We start from the raw sequence: 17398 nt of genomic DNA on the forward strand, positions 1-17398 counted from the left end.
TGATATTACTCTTTATCAGACAAACCTTTAGGGCAAATATCTCCCTATTTTCTTCAGAAGGGATTAGAGGGACTTGCTGGTTCTCCTAAGTCAGTAAAAAAAGCTACATTCTTGAGAGATCTTGGTGGAAACATTCACTCCAAAACACTGTGAACTCTTCTTGCATTTGAAGGCCTTTGGGGATATAACCATTGATGTTACTCCCCATGCTACTTTGAAATTGTCATGAGGAGTTATTGTTAAGAGGGATTTGAAGAATATCCCTGAGTCAGAGATCCTCAGTGGTTTCTCTGCCCAAGGGGTTTCTACAGTGAGGTGTATCTCAACTTGTAAAGATGTAATTATGCTGCCAACCAATGTCCTAATTTTGACATTTACATCATCATGACCATCTGCCACCATCAAGACATTAATTTTAATTGCAAGGTACAGCCATATATTCCCAACCCTCTCAAATGTTTACAGTGTCATTCGAAGGCATCATGTTGTGGTTGCTTGAAATGCTTGTTGTGGTGACAAGGACCTTGATGCCTGTGAATGTGAAACAGATCCTCATTATGTTAACTGTAGTGGCTCTAACCCTTGTTATTTTCATTCTTGTCCTCAGTGGGTAAAGGAAAAAGAAGTACAGTATTTGAAAATGGTTCACGACATTTCTTACCCCGAGGCTTGAAAGCTTCAGTCCACCACTCCATCTCGGACACATACTGCTGCACTCTGTTCCACTGCTACAGTGGGAGTGCAGACAGATCTTTCCATGCCTCCATTAGAGTCATTCTCCAAGTAGTTGAAGAGTCTTTTGCCCTCTGTGGTTAAAAGAGTAGACAAGTCACCATTTGCTCCAATCTCTGTACTGAACAATCCTTCCAGTAATGGCTCCCATCCACTTCTTTCACCCCTGCCTTCTGGAATATGCTTGGGCCCATCTTCACTAGCCTTGAGATGTTGATTGATCATTCATTCTCAAAGTCAGTTGCTGGATTCTACTTCTACTGACATAGACCTGCCCACTCATTCCAGGGCAGAATCCAAGGAGGTCTTTTGACCTCCTTCTTATAAATAAAAAGAGATGGTCATAAACTGAAAAGTTCTCCACCCAGTTCTCCATGTAAATAAAAATGGCCACATTGATGAAATGGAACTGTCGAGGTTTCCATTCTAATATAGGATTTGATTCCTTCTTTTCATGCTGTGTGCCTCTCTTTACAGAAAACGTTTCTGAAACCTGCCAATGTAATCATCTTTCGACAGTTTTCTTTGTACACAAATGACATATTGTGTGATGGTTGAGTACATGAAGGGGGTGATGCTACTTGTCAATCAGTATGTGCCATCCCTATCTTTGCCTCTCGATACTCCCTTAGAGGCCATAGCTATTCTTGTTTCCTTGGGTGATACCATTATTGTTTGTTCTCTCTACCTGTCTCCTGAAGAGAGCTGCAATCAATCAGCCCTTGATGCTCTCATTGTACAGTTGTGTTCTCCCTTTTTTATCCTAGGGGATTTTAATGAATATTCTTCTCTCTGGGATGGTGTTGATATTGATGGGAGGGATCATTCCTTGGAGCGTATGCTCTTGGATCACAACCTATCTCTCTTCAATACTGGTTATTTTAATTAATTTCATGCACCTAGTCAGTCTTTTACTGCCATTGATCTCTCTGTCTTCTTTCCTTCATTTTTCTCTCATTTCTCTTGAGGGGTTGACAGTGACCCACAGGGCAGTGATCATTTTCCTATCATTTTGATGGAGACTCACTGTGGTCAATGCCACCTGGCTCATGCTATTGTCCTTCCTTTTTCTAAGCATGGGAAGGATTTCAAGATTCTTTCAAACTACTGTCCAATTGCTTTGATGAGCTGTATCTGTAAGATGTTAGAGATAATGGTTAATGCTCATTGTGTTTGGTTTCTTGAATAAAACAGTCCCCTCTCATCCACTCAGTGTGAGTTCTGATGACGGAGCTCCACTGTGGACCACTTGTTTCAAATCGAAATGCCAATCAAGGAGCCTTTCTCAATTGACATCTTGTTTCTGTATTTTTTACCTTGAGAAGGCTAATGATACTATATGGAAGTTTGGCATCCTATGAAACCTCCACTCATGTGTGGTTCATTAGTCATTTGCCCATTTTTATTGAGCATTTTTTAATGGACCATCAATTCAACTCTATGTCGGTTTGACACTTTCCTGTTCTTTCCTACAAGAACTTGGACAACTCCCTCTTACAGTTGCAAACAGACTCTGTGTCAACGACTTCCACATCTCATGTCAGTCATTAAGCATGAGGTTTATTGAGCAGCAGCTACAAACTGCCCTCATTTGTTTATTGAAGTAGACCACAGCAAACGGTTTTACCTTCTCTCTCTCTCTCTAAAACCGTTTGCATGCACTTCTGCCACCAATGGGGTATTCACCTCAATCCCAAACTCTGTCTCAGAGAAGTTATGCTTCCTGTGGTCCCCGAGGCAAAGCTCTTTTGGCTTGTATTTGACTGTAAGCTGATTTTCATTACACACATCAAGCAGTTATGCGTCAAGTGTACTAGAGCACTGAACATCCTCCATTTCATCTCTTTCACCTCTTGGGGAGTGAATCAATGTTCCATGTTAAAGATCTATCATGCTCTCATTTGATCAAAACTGGACTATGGGTCTCTGGTCTATGGCTCTGCCACAATCTCAGCCTTGAAGGTGTTGGACCCTGTACACCATCAGGGGCTTTATCTCTGCACAGGGTCTTTCTGCACTTCTCCAATTCTGAGTTTGTACACTGAGTCTCATGAACCTCATCTACACCTCTGCCATTTGCAACTGTCGTTACTGTATGCTTTGAAACTTTGATCCTTAGCACAGCATCCCACTTGGAGTTATGCTTTTAGTGGGCTGTGCTTTTTAAGATTAGACGGTCTGCCATTGTTCCTTTTGGCCTTTGTATCTAGGCACATTTGGCTGACTTGGGTCTGTCCTTGGCCGACGTTGCTGTCTCCACTGGTCAGCCCATCCAACCATGGCTTATTACCATCTACAAATGTGACTTTTCTTTGAGTCATCTGAAGAAGGCAGATACTTCTGTTTATTTGCCAAACATATTTTGAACCATCCTTCCATTCCAATTTATATGGATGGTTCCAAATTAGATGACTATGTGGGCTCTGCCATGGTTTGTTTGTGGTTTGGTGGTTGCACGTAGGATCTTCTCTACACTTTCTGTGTTCACTGCCAATTTCTATGCCATTTCTCTTGCCTTGGATCACCTAGCAGCTGTGCAGTACACAAATTGTACTATTTATACTGATTCACTTAGCTCTCTACTGCTCCTGGAATCTCTTCATGTTAGTTCTCATCAATATTAAAAACCAACTGGCCTAATTTTCTTTATCATCTACTTCTTCTGCATACAGGCCATGTCAGTATTCGTGGGAATAAACTCACTGACACCACAGCTAAGTATTCCTGCTCTGGTGCTATCACAGGCATGTCTGTCTGATACATGAACCACAGTCCTCTATTCAAGGCTCAGCTCCATGCCAGTTGGCAGTCGACTTTGGGTTAGCAGTATGATAAGAAGTTTTTCCAGATCATACCTTCTGTTGATCTTTAGCTTTCTTGCTTCTATAAGGATCAGAAGGAGAAAGTTGTCCTGGCTAGGCTAGGCATTGGTCACAGTTGTTCAACTCATTGTTTTCTTTAAGGGACTAATGTGCCAATGTGTGGGCTATTGTGACTTGAGTGTTTTCACGTATTTTAATAATTTTACTTTTATTTTTTTACCAGTTGTTTGCTGCACATAATTTAGTTGCTTTGTGCCAATAGATGCCAACCAACCAAACAGTTAATTTATTTATCACCCCTCCAAGAAGTACAGATTTTAATATGAATTACTTATTATAATTTAGTTATCCTAGTGCAAAGCATAATTTTTATAGCTTTCAATCTCATTTGGTTAGAGAACTATAAAATAGAAAATCAGACCCCTCTTGTCATACCCATGTGTCACTTTAAGAAACTGCTAATAGTTCTGTCAAATGTTTAATACTATTATTTATACCCAACAGAAAGCCAGAGTTTTAATCTGTGAAATGATTTTTATGTTGTTTTCTGTACAAAGTTTTGTCTACTATGCTTCTAGCTAAAACTTTGTTTCTGTTGGAAATGCATCAGTGAGCTCAACTGAATTTTTAATGGCTCTTGTCATATTATTATATGATGTTATCTGAATTTTAATGGCTCTTGTCATATAATTATAGGATGTTATCTGAATTTTTAATGGCTCTTGTCATATAATTATAGGATGTTATCTGAATTTTTTATGGCTCTTGTCATATAATTATAGGATGTTATCTGAATTTTTAATGGCTCTTGTCATAATTATAGGATGTTGTCTGAATTTTTAATGGCTCTTGTCATATAATTATAGGATGTTATCTGAATTTTTAATGGCTCTTGTCATATAATTATAGGATGTTATCTGAATTTTTGATGGCTCTTGTCATATAATTATAGGATGTTATCTGAATTTTTAATGGCTCTTGTCATAATTATAGGATGTTATCTGAATTTTTAATGGCTCTTGTCATATAATTATAGGATGTTATCTGAATTTTTAATGGTTCTTGTCATATAATTATAGGATGTTATCTGAAATTTTAATGGCTCTTGTTACATAATTATAGGATGTTATCTGAATTTTGCATATTATTATTGTTTAATTGAATAAAAAGTTGTTTAGCATAGTAATAACAATGTACAACAAATGTAGAGTTAAGTTTTATTAGCAGTTGATAGAAAAAAAGGGTCCAGATAAGTTATTTATTTCTTGTGTATTTTCTATTTATTGTTGTAAAAGTAACTACCATGTAAAAATAAGAAACATTTTAGTTCAGATTAGGAAAAAATTATAATTGTTCACAAGGTGAGCTTATGATAACATGACTAGTAAGCTTATGATAACATGACTAGCAAGCTAATGATAACATGACTCGTAAGCTTTGAGTAACTCTTTAATAGCTGGTGTATAACATGACTAGTAAGCTTGTGAGTAACTCTCAAATAGCTGGTGTATAACATGACTAGTAAGCTTGTGAGTAACTCAAGTAGCTGGTGTATAACATGACTAGTAAGCTTGTGAGTAACTCTCAAGTAGCTGGTGTATAGCATGACTAGTAAGCTTGTGAGTAACTCTCAAGTGGCTGGTGTATAACATGACTAGTAAGCTTGTGAGTAACTCTCAAGTAGCTGGTGTATAGCATGACTAGTAAGCTTGTGAGTAACTCTCAAGTGGCTGGTGTATAACATGACTAGTAAGCTTGTGAATAACTCTCAAGTAGCTGGTGTATAACATGACTAGTAAGCTTGTGAGTAACTCAAGTGGCTGGTGTATAACATGACTAGTAAGCTTGTGAGTAACTCTCAAGAAGATGGTGTATAACATGACTAGTAAGCTTGTGAGTAACTCTCAAGTAGCTGGTGTATAACATGACTAGTAAGCTTTGAGTAACTCTCAAGTAGCTGGTGTATAACATGACTAGTAAGCTTGTGAGTAACTCTCAAGAAGATGGTGTATAACATGACTAGTAAGCTTGTGAGGCTGGTGTATAACATGACTAGTTAGCTTATGAGTAACTCTCAAGTAGCTGGTGTATAACATGACTAGTAAGCTTGTGAGTAACTCTCAAGTAGCTGGTGTATAACATGACTAGTAAGCTTGTGAGTAACTCTCAAGTGGCTGGTGTATAACATGACTAGTTAGCTTATGAGTAACTCTCAAGTAGCTGGTGTATAGCATGACTAGTAAGCTTGTGAGTAACTCTCAAGTAGCTGGTGTATAACATGACTAGTAAGCTTGTGAGTAACTCAAGTAGCTGGTGTATAACATGACTAGTAAGCTTGTGAGTAACTCAAGTAGCTGGTGTATAAACATGCTGGTGTACATGAGTAAGCTTGTGAGTAACTCTCAAGTAGCTGGTGTATAACATGACTAGTAAGCTTGTGAGTAACTCAAGTAGCTGGTGTATAACATGACTAGTAAGCTTGTGAGTAACTCTCAAGTAGCTGGTGTATAACATGACTAGTAAGCTTGTGAGTAACTCTCAAGTAGCTGGTGTATAACATGACTAGTAAGCTTGTGAGTAACTCAAGTAGCTGGTGTATAACATGACTAGTAAGCTTGTGAGTAACTCTCAAGTAGCTGGTGTATAACATGACTAGTAAGCTTGTGAGTAACTCTCAAGTAGCTGGTGTATAACATGACTAGTAAGCTTGTGAGTAACTCTCAAGTAGCTGGTGAACTAGAAGTTTGCTAAGTGGTTTAAACTTTTATGGTAAAAATATTACTTAAACACAGTTCAACAAGGACAGTAAAACAATAAAATGTATGTACAAATCTACTGTTACAAGTTTAAAACTACTTATGATAAGCGTGTTACAAGTTGGTCATTCTGGGAAGGAAAAATGGGTAATTTAGATTTATTTTGATTTTTTTGTGTGTGTAGTTATGAGGTCAGTCAAAATGCCCAATCTCGTGTAGAGTTAAGATAGAGAAAATAACAGATAAAATATGAATTTAAAAAAAAAAAACGTTTAAAATTTATTTAGGAGGTTTGAGAAATTATGCAAATGAAACTTGACAGTTTGTTATTCACAGATGAAGAAAAGTATTTTTAATCTTAATATGAAAATCACTGCATTCAGACCATTCAACACTTTGACTCTATACATTCAATTAGAAATTATTATGAAAACGTTTCATTAAAAATTCTGATCTTTAGTGTACAAATGACTTAATGCTTACTGAAAACTTGTTAAGAAGAACAAAATATATTAGACATTAAATTATGGAAATTTAAGGATAAACTGAATCCATAGTGAGAGAGTTAAGTCAAAGTTAATGTTTGGTGAATTTAGGATAAAAGTAAATAGCCAGATGAAGCATAATTCTAATGCTTTTCTGTGAGCTGCTTCTACCATGAAATTATTTCAAATATATTCCACTCTATCTAATAGTAAGAAAGCCTGGTTTTTCATCATGAGCTTTATTTTATGATATAAATTTCTTGCTACAATTACTTTGGATATTGTTTTGTAAAAGTATCCATTTTTTAACTATATGATCAACTATTGTGTGTTGATTAATATCTCTTTTAGGTAACTTCTTTTGTGGAAGCTAGACATGATTTTGGTGTTTGTATTTACCTAGCTACAAAATGCTTTTTTCATTTTCATCTATAAGACAATATAAGTTTACTGCAAAACAGTTTATGCATGAATCTGGAGTTGAGGTTTACATAGCTACAATATTAAAAAAATAATAATAAAATAATAACCCCTGAACTTGAAAAAAGAAGTTCTGTCTGTACTTCTTTGCACATGAGCATAGTTTGATTCTTTGCACATGAGCATAGTTTGATTGATTTGTTTCTGGTGGAATATGTTGGACCATGAAATCTGGTGGAGGAACACAGTAATTGAGTGTCATAAGTAAAATCAAGAAATTCAACGTTCTTTTTATCTTTTTCATAAATTAATTAGTAATTTACATGTAAAATGGTTATTTCAATGGCAGTTGAGGATTGTTGTTACAAGCAGTTATTATGTACCTATACATTGTATGTGTGAGGGTGGTGAAAGTTACACAAGGAAATATTATATAAATGGAACAGATCTGTTTTACATCAGTAGGGGTTACATTTTCAAATTAAACAACATTTTATACTTTATGTATATTCTTAACAATAACCAAATGAAGTTTGGAAGGAGATATGTATTTCAAGTAGCAAAAGCTTATTTTAAGATACTTTTAAAACTTGGTGCTGATACAAAAGTATTAGGTTTGGTTTGAATTTCATGCAAAGCTACACGAGGGCTATCTGCACTAGCCATCCCTAATTTAGCAGTGTAAGACTAGAGGGAAGGCAGTTATTCATCACCGCCCACTGCCAACTCTTGGGTTACTCTTTTACCAATGAATAGTGGGATTGACCATAACATTATAATGCCCCCACAGCTGAAAAGGTGATCATGTTTGGTGTGATGAGGATTCGAACCCATGACCCTCAGATTGCGAGTCGAGTTTCTTAACCACCTGGCCATGCTGAGCCCAAAAATATTAGGAAAGATTGTTGTTAATGTTAAATATTTGAAGTAGTAATCTAAACATATATATAACAATTGTTTTGATATTCATGTTTAATAAATAAATGAACAATTCATTGCTTGTATAAGATTGTTTAAGGAGATGAATCCTCAGAATAAAAAACATTTTCGAAGTGAATGTCCAACAACTGTGTTTAATAACCTCATAATGGTGTTTAGCTGAACATTAGTAAATTACATTTATTATTTCTTCATAAATAAAAAATAATTATATAGTGTTTCATCATTGTCTTCTAGGCAAGATATTCAAAGAATTAATTTTGAAGGCAGAATGTTCATTATCCATCTTCTCTTCAGTGAGGTAAGTTTTAAGTTGTTGTAAGATGTCCTAAATATTATATAGATGTGTAATTTATTTCTGTTCTATTATTCTCTTTTATCTGATTTTGAACTTTCATCCATTTTTCAATAAATAAACATATAAACACAAGAATTCTAATTTGTTATAAATTTAGTATAGTGTACACACAAACATATTTCCTGGATTTAATATTTACACTTTCCTGACTTTGTTGTTTTGACGTGTTTGGCAGAAGTATCTAAATGAAACATCTATTTTTTTGTAAACCTTCTTTTTCTAGTTCTCACCTTAATTTGGCAAAATGTGTACATGCACACTAGATATATTTATTTTCCTCATGTATACATGTGCACTAGATATTTTGAGTTCTATGATTTATATATTCACAGTAGATATTTTGACTTTCTTATGTGTACATTCACATTAGATATTTTAATTTTCCTAGATGTTATGATTTTTCTAATGTATGCATGCACAATAGATATTTTTATTTTCTTTATGTATACATTCCTACTAGATATTTTGATTTTTCTGGATTATACATTCACATTAAATATTTTGATTTTCCTTACATATGTACACACTATGCATTTTGATTTTTCTAATGTGCACACTAGATATGTTGACATGGTACTTACCTCCTTTCACAAGGTTAACTATTATTCTGTGTTGCCTTCTATATGTAGACTTTTTCTTTATGCATGCCACAAGCCTTCGTGCTTCTCCTCTGTTCCAACATGTCTTTCATGCAAATCATCATGTGCAGTCTCTTTAACTCTTTCAATATGGGTTTGGTTCCTGGAACCAATCTCATAACCATTATGTGAATGCAAGTCAGTGAAAACACTGACATGGCCTTTGACCTGTGACCCATCTCAAAAGGGTTAACTAATAGCAGCATGACATTCTCGTGTGACTCCTTCTAAACTCTTCTTTCAAGCCTTCACTTCTTGTTTGTCAGCATTTGAATACAAAAAATATTCTTTTGTGTTCTTAGTGACAAATGGCCTTTTTTTCATGTGAAGTGTTTCCTTTTTAAGTTTATTTTTTTATACCAGTTGGCATGCTTACTGTTGAGATGGAGTATTGCACAAAACTGCTTGATGTTTTAATTACCTCCCAATAATTTGCTTCATAAACATGCCTTGACCAGACTATACAAATTATTAATTATATGGGTAAAGCAGAAGGGAATAATACAGTGTTGTCTGATTTTCAAAATAGGGTATTGTGGTTCCCCATTGCACTGTATCCAGTGATGACATTTGTCTGGACTCTCCACCACATTGTCACCATCATTTCTTCAAGTGTTATATGAGAGTCCTTGCAACTTTCCAGTTCCAAGCCTCTGGAGTGATTAACTGTAGAGTTGCCCATCTGAATGCATTCCAGATGGAAAAAGTTAGAACCATTCAATTGAGAATAGGGCTCTGGTGTACTGTTGATGTAGATGAGATGAGGTTTTCAGAGGAGTTGAGTCATTCTACTGACTCATATGGGCCTACTGATCACATTTATGCAACAACCAGAGCCAAGCCAGCTCCATACTGGATCATGTGGTCTCCTGACACATTTACACAACCAATGGAGTTGAGCCATCACATTCATAGATGACGTGGCCTTTGCTAGCAATAACACAACCACTGGAGTTGAGCTGTCACCTTCTAGTGGACATGGCCTCCTGATACCTATTACACACTCATTGGGGTAAAGCCATCACCTTCTTGGTTGACATGGCCTTCTGATACTATTTACACAACCATGGGAGTTGAGCTGTTACCTTACTTGCTGTCATGGTTTCCTGATCACATTTACACACTCACTGGAGTTGAACTTTCACCTTCCTTGTTGATGTGGTCTCCTGGTACTATTTACACAACCACAGGAGTTAAGATGTTATGTTACTGGCTGTCATGGTGTCCTGATTACATTTATTCACTCACTGGACTTGAACCTTTACCTTCCTGGTTGATATGGCCTCTTGATACTATTTACACAACCACAGGAGTTGAGCCATCATTTTATGGGATGATATGGATGTCTTATACATTTACACACACATTGTAGTTGAGCTGTCATAATTGCAATTTGCCCTTTTGATTGTGAGACCTTATCCTACCTTCTCATGGAAGTCGATTTCCAGCATAGAGGTTTTGGATTTTAGTGAACCAATCAGCATAAGTTCTCACATGATTTCAGGTTGTCTATCTTTCTTTCCCAATTACTCCATCTGTGTTTGGTCGCAGTGGTAGTGCATGGAGTTGTTCCAGTGGCATTTTTGACTATTCCTCATTCTTTTCTTACAGGGATCCTACTGTCTTTGGACGGTGCCAGCTTGTTTCATGGATGGGGAAGTTAATTCTAGACAACATATCCTTTCAGTACCAGAAGTCAATTCCTGGATTAATAAATCAGTGATGATTCTTGTGGAGTACCCAGAAATCAGCACATGTCTTAATCCCCAATTAATGTGTTTGAGGTGAAGACAGAGTGATCCTCATCCTGTCCTTGTGTGAGGAAGTTTTTGATGTAGCTGAATTATTAAGTATAGTCCATCATACCCTAGTCACTCTACACTTCACAGTTGCCATCCTTGTGTGTTATACAATCTACATGTGAAACAAGAGTACATCTGGCTCAGAAGTAGTGTTGTTTCTCTTTTCATATCTATCTCTCTTATTGTCAGGGTTATCCTTTAATATGCTTTTGGGGGTGCTTCTATCATTCCCTTATACCAGTCCCTCCTTCTCACTGTGGGATTTTAGCTAATTTGTGACAGATGGTAAGTACCATATAAGAAGTTATAATTTTCCTATACTAAAATGTATTTCTCACAGGTATTCATCTTCTCTCACACTTTCCACCCTTCCTCCTCACTTCAAAGTGAAGGTTTGGTAGAGGGGTGTAGAATAAATAGCATGCATCACATGAACATGCCATACTATAGGTGGTTAAGAAATGACACATGATGATTTGCATGAGAGAGATATTGGAATATGGTAATTCCAACAATGGAATAAAGCACATTAGATATTTTGTTATTGTTGTATACATGCACACTAAATATTTTGATTTTTTTAGTATTTTGGTTTTCAGTTTTGATCAGTATAAATAGAATGTTACATACAGTATTGATATTTTTTTTTATTCTTCTTTGATACTTTACTGTATTGATCTGTGTTATACAAAGGCAAAAGAAGGCTTGATATCTGATGCCTCCTACCTGGTTTTACATTGTAAATATTGTCAATATTCATGACTTTTCAAACCACAACCTCTCCTGATATTACACTGTGATATATTTGGAGAATTAGTACATTCACATAGAGAGTCTGGATATTATGTTTCTTGTTTTGTTTTTTGTTTCATTTTTCTATTGTTGCAGACTCTTGGTATAGATAGACACATCCACAACTATGCTTTTTAAACTGTCCTTGCATAGCCTGGTGGTCATGACACTCAACTAGGAAGAGGTTAGATCCTATACCTGAAAATACTCACACTTTTAGCTATGGGGTTATTATAATGTGATGGTAAATCCAACTATTCATTGATAAAGAATAGCTCAAGAGTTGGTGGTGGGTATTGTTGCTAGCTGCCTTTCCTCTAGTCTGTCACTTTTAATTTTGGAATGACTAGCACAGATAGCCCTTGAATAACTTTCAATAAAATTCAAAAAGAAATAAGTCTTTGTAGCCTGAACTCTTAATTTTTGCTGAATTGTTATATTCTCTTGAAATTCAGACACTTGAATAACAAGTCTTTATAATTTTCACTTTCTTATTTTAAATTTTCATATTATTTTGGTTAACTTTACTTATAGAACTAAAATAACCCAAAATATTTATGAAAATACAGTGGTTCCTCGAACGACTCTTTTCTCGAACAATTTGGTTTTCGAACATATTGTGTAAGAAAAAAATGTCTTGGTTCCCGAACCAAGCTGTAGTGGTCTGAACCCCTGAAATAACTTGGCTGATGACCCAAATGACCCTTCGACCATTTTCAGCTCGCGCCAAGCTTGCCCAAAACATTTTACCAGCACCTGTCACTCAGTCCACACCCCCGCTAAAATCTGCTGTGAACGTTCTTGTTTTTCTTTTTTTATTGTTGTTGTTTTTCTAAATATTCTGATTAAATAAGCCACCATGGGGTCAAAGAAGTATAATGAAAGCAGCAAACCAAAAAGAAAAGTTGTTAGAGCCACAATAGAGGTGAAAAACAGTCTCATAGCGAAGTATGAGAGTGGTGATCTCGTGTCTGACCTTGCTACACAGTTTGGTATGGTGAAGTCTACAGTCTGCACCATACTGAAAAATAAAGATGTCATCAAAGGAACTGATGTTGCAAAAGGAGTGACAGTGCTCACAAAACAAAGATCACAAACAATGGAAGAGGCAGAAAAACTGTTGTTGATTTGGGTAAACAAAAAACAGTTAGCTGGTGATAGCATTTCTGAGACCATCATTTGTGAGAAAGCAAAGCAGTTGCATGCTGACCTCCTGAAAAACACCCCTGGAACGAGTGCTGATACAAGTGATGCCATGGGGAGGGTGCCAGGCAGAAACAAACCTCATTAGACAAGTTTTTAGTGAGAAATAGGTCCAGTGAGTCCTAAGCAAGTTGTAGTGGTGCAAAGAGACAGAAAAGAGAAAGAACCCCAGAAGGAGAATTACCTGACATTTTTATGGAATGTGACTCCCCTTCCAAACAATAATAACCCTCCTACTCTCCACGTTCCTCACCACCTTTCACTTACACCATCAGCTCTCCTCAGCACAGGTAAAGTGCAGTTAAATTTTCATTTATTGTTTTTTATTATGTTTATAGTTTTTGTGGTTGACTTTATGCATGTAAGTATTATTATACAGGTATAAATAAGCAATATTTTTACGTAAAATGCTTCATAATGCATAATTTTTGGAGGTCTGTAATGGATTAATTTAATTTACAGTATTTCTTATGGGAAAAATTGATTCGAGTTTTGAACAGCCTTCTGGAACAGATTAAGTTTGAGAACCGAGGTACCACTGTATGTCATAGAATTAATATTAAAATGTTCAGTGGCATATTTCTCATAGTTTAATAGACTAATTAAAATTCTAACTGTCATCTTTTCTTTTAATCCATTGTAGTTGCTGTCTTTCATATATTTTTTTTTTTTTCATTGGTGCCCTATTATACAGGAGACCAAGAGTAAGGTAAGTTTTGTGATTTATTTTGGTTATAAGAATATTTAATCAGTGGTATCTTGTCATTGGTGTGTCATAGTTTATAACAAAGCTTGTATATAACCACATAATAACTAACTTTAGGTGTGTGTTTTTATAAAGCCATTTTTCAGTTTAAATAGTAAATACAAATAAAGCTCAAGTTGAACATTATATATATATTATGAAGTCTAATGAAATCAAGTATTTAATGTTAGTCTTTTTGTCTCGTTAGTGAGTAGGGTAACAACAGTCTCAAATATAGGTTAGACATCTTTTTGTCTTGTTGGTGAGTGGTATAACAACAGTCTCAAGTATAGGTCAGATATTTTTTTTTCTTGTTAGTGAGTAGTGTAACAACAGTCTCAACTATAGGTAAACCATCTTTTTGTCTTGTTGGTGAGTGGTATAACAACAGTCTCAAGTATAAGTCAGATATTTTTTTGTCTTGTTAGTGAGTAGTGTAACAACAGTCTCAAGTGTTGGTTGTGGTCATCAGTCATGGTGTTTTAAAAGTGTGGTTACACGACAGTTACCTTGTTTAAAATTGTATGGTTATATGGTGGAGACTTTATATAGCAGTATTGGATTGTATGTCATAAGTACAGTAGTACTTATAATACAGTTGGGCCGATTGTGAAATACAGATTAAGATCTCAAGCACAGTGCATACAGCATGTAAACAAAACTACACACACTGTTGAATAGTAAACAAACAAATTACAGGACAACAAGCAACCAAAGCATTTGAAAAAGTTGTAAAAACAAAATTTTCACTGAATTATAATTGACTAATATTGTTAGGAAGACATTTCTAATATTGTTAGGAAGACATTTCTCTATCCTGTCTTCACCTCATGTGTATGACTTAATTACACTACCTTGGCCATAATAACAAGTAACAATAATAAAATAATAATCATTTAGCAACACCACTAATGAACTAACAATACATTAGAAGCCATATTCTATAATTAGGAGTGTGCTCTATGAATTGGCAGATAATAACCCACCCACCCTTCATATCACATGCAAGTGCATGACTGCTTATATACACGTTTCATGATCAGTCTGCAGCTTTATGAGTGAGATGAAAAAAACACAAAAAATACACCTGAACTACATAGGTGCTCTAAATCTAGGTTCTAACTATAATTTGACTTTTGAAAGCAATGTTTTCAGTTCAGTATATCTGACTTGAGGATTTTTGTATTGGACAGAGTAATTCTATCATATCATTCAGTGCCTAAGATGTGAGTCTCCTATGTGAGGATGAACATTACCAAAGTCAGACATGGCTTTGCTCGAGCATTCTGAACTGAAAACAAGAATGATAAGTTGTGTTGTTTTCAAACTGAATATGACCTGTTGATATCATTCTTAAGTTGCACTTGAAACAGTGCTATTTTTAAATTACATCTTTCAAGGAAACAAAAGGAAAGAAGAAAATCTAATGTCATTAACCTTGAAAAGTTTTTGTCCCAACAAAGAGAGCATTACTGTTAGAACAGGGATGAGGTTAGAGACAGTAATGTGAAACAAACCTTGTATACATTAATCCAGCCAGTGAAAAGGCTGCCACTCTGACTAGATGGAAAAAAACCTGTATGAAAGATATAAGCAAAATGTAGAAAATGTTGAGAAGTGGCTCTGAGAAAAGCAATGAGAAGGATATACCTAGAACCTAACGAATCTTGAGACTTAGGACCAAGAAAAATCTATGAGAAGGATCAACCTGGAGACCAGTCTCTTAATATTTAGCATTAAGAAATGCTATCAGAAAATAGGCCTAGAGAAAAGTGCTCTGTTTTGAATAATAAAATCGTTAGGAAGCAGAAATGATTTAGATAACATTACAATACTTGGAAGTTTTTGATACATTGCAACCTCAAAGAAATGTGGCAATTATTCTGCCCATTTCTCCATCATGTTGTACTGTGATCTAATTATAAACTTGAACTGAGTTTCATCAATAGCTAACCCTTTATAAATACTCAATAAATATAAAAAATTCCAAAGTCAGCAGTTTTTATACTATCCTGTTGGCCCACCCCTTAGTAGTCAGGTAGATATAAGTGCTCCTATAAGCAAAGTACGACTATGGAAGCTTTCTGTCTCACCACATCAAATACCACATTCTTACGTTACACACTTCATTATGGTCATGTAATTTGATTACATACATGTCTCTGTTCTTGGTTTCTCAAACAAAGTTTGCAGAAAAGAAATTTAGCCTTATACATTTTTCATTTAATTTTAATGATTACCAAGTTACAAAAAGCACATGAAGTAGGAATAGACTGAATGATAGCCATGCCCACTTTGTGGTTGAACCACCAAGTGTTATATTTGTGTAAGTTACCGTGATGTAATTACTTTCTAAAGATGTAATTTTATATTACATATTTGAGGATATAAAATGCAAGCAAAGATTGTTAAATTTATGTAATTACTGGAAAAGTGTATATGTTTTCACACTATAGATATAAGGATAGATATTTTTTATAGTTTATTTAACAGGAACATCAATCTTATTGTAGAGTGAAACCGTAGGGTTTCCTGTTGTTGAAAAGTGTTAGTTGCACAAGTACCAATCTGGAAGAGTGCCAGTAGGTAACGGTTCTACAGTTGCACAGTAAAAATGGATATATAATAATAATGGCCACACTGTTTTCAATGAAAATCAGTACCAGAAGTCAAGTTACTGAAGGTTTTTATTGTAAGAACACAGAGGTCCAGAAAGAATTGTATAGTAGGACATTTTTAGCCTTATCTTTGTCTTGGTGTTTGACCAGTTGATTCCCAATTTGAATGCGAACCATTTAAAAGTTTGTTCTGGTTTATTGTATTCCATAATATCTGATTATAATTGTTTGAGCTTTAATGTATTTAACTGTTTTTATATTACCTTTGAAGTGACTGTTTTATTAGTGTTTATGAAATATTTAGAAAAATTGTTTGTTGATTTTTAAATGACATGTTTATAGTTTTATCATAAATGTTAATAGATTGAATTAAAAATAATATTGATTTTAAACAGAGGAAGCATCTTATTGGGTTCAAATGTCCCACTCAAGCAGCATGTAAACACTTGTGGAAGTGTGCCTTGGAACAGCGTTACTTTTTTTCGTAAGCAAACTTATTTCTAAGGTTGATGACACATTTCTATTTTGAATTGGAAAACATAAAAGTATTAACCTATGTGCTCACATAAGATGTACTGTTCCATGTAATTCAGTATCAAAAGTATTACTTTATTATAATTACTAGAATACCTTCCTTTCACACATAAGATGTACTATTCCATCTAAGCCAGGATCAAAAGTAATACTTTATTATAATTACTCGAATACCTTCCTTTCACACATAAGATAGCCAGGATCAAAAGTATTACTTTATTATAATTACTAGAACACCTTCCTTTCACACATAAGATGTTCTGTTCCATGTAAGCCAGGATCAAAAGTATTACTTTATTATAATTACTAGAATACCTTCCTTTCACACATAAGATGTACTATTCCATTTAAGCCAGGATCAAAATACTTTATTATAATTACTTGAATATCTTCCTTTCACACATAAGATGTGCTGTTCCATGTAAGCCAGGATCAAAAGTATTACTTTATTATAATTACTAGAATACCTTCCTTTCACACATAAGATGTACTATTCCATGTAAGCCAGGATCAAAAGTATTACTTTATTATAATTACTTGAATACCTTCTTTTC

General features: G+C 35.0%; 1 protein-coding gene across 1 annotated transcript in view; it reads left to right on the forward strand.

Moving 5' to 3' along the window:
* Frmd5 (FERM domain containing) overlaps positions 1 to 17398 on the forward strand; it is a 70785-nt gene that overhangs the window by 39554 nt on the left and 13833 nt on the right. Inside the window, exons 9-11 of the mRNA XM_076478503.1 lie at positions 8392 to 8455; positions 13642 to 13656; positions 16706 to 16794. Coding sequence (XP_076334618.1) covers positions 8392 to 8455; positions 13642 to 13656; positions 16706 to 16794 — 168 coding nt within the window. The remainder of the gene's footprint in view (positions 1 to 8391; positions 8456 to 13641; positions 13657 to 16705; positions 16795 to 17398) is intronic.

This window comes from Tachypleus tridentatus, chromosome 13, assembly GCF_004210375.1.
Source record: "Tachypleus tridentatus isolate NWPU-2018 chromosome 13, ASM421037v1, whole genome shotgun sequence".
In the NCBI taxonomy this organism is placed as follows: domain Eukaryota; kingdom Metazoa; phylum Arthropoda; class Merostomata; order Xiphosura; family Limulidae; genus Tachypleus; species Tachypleus tridentatus.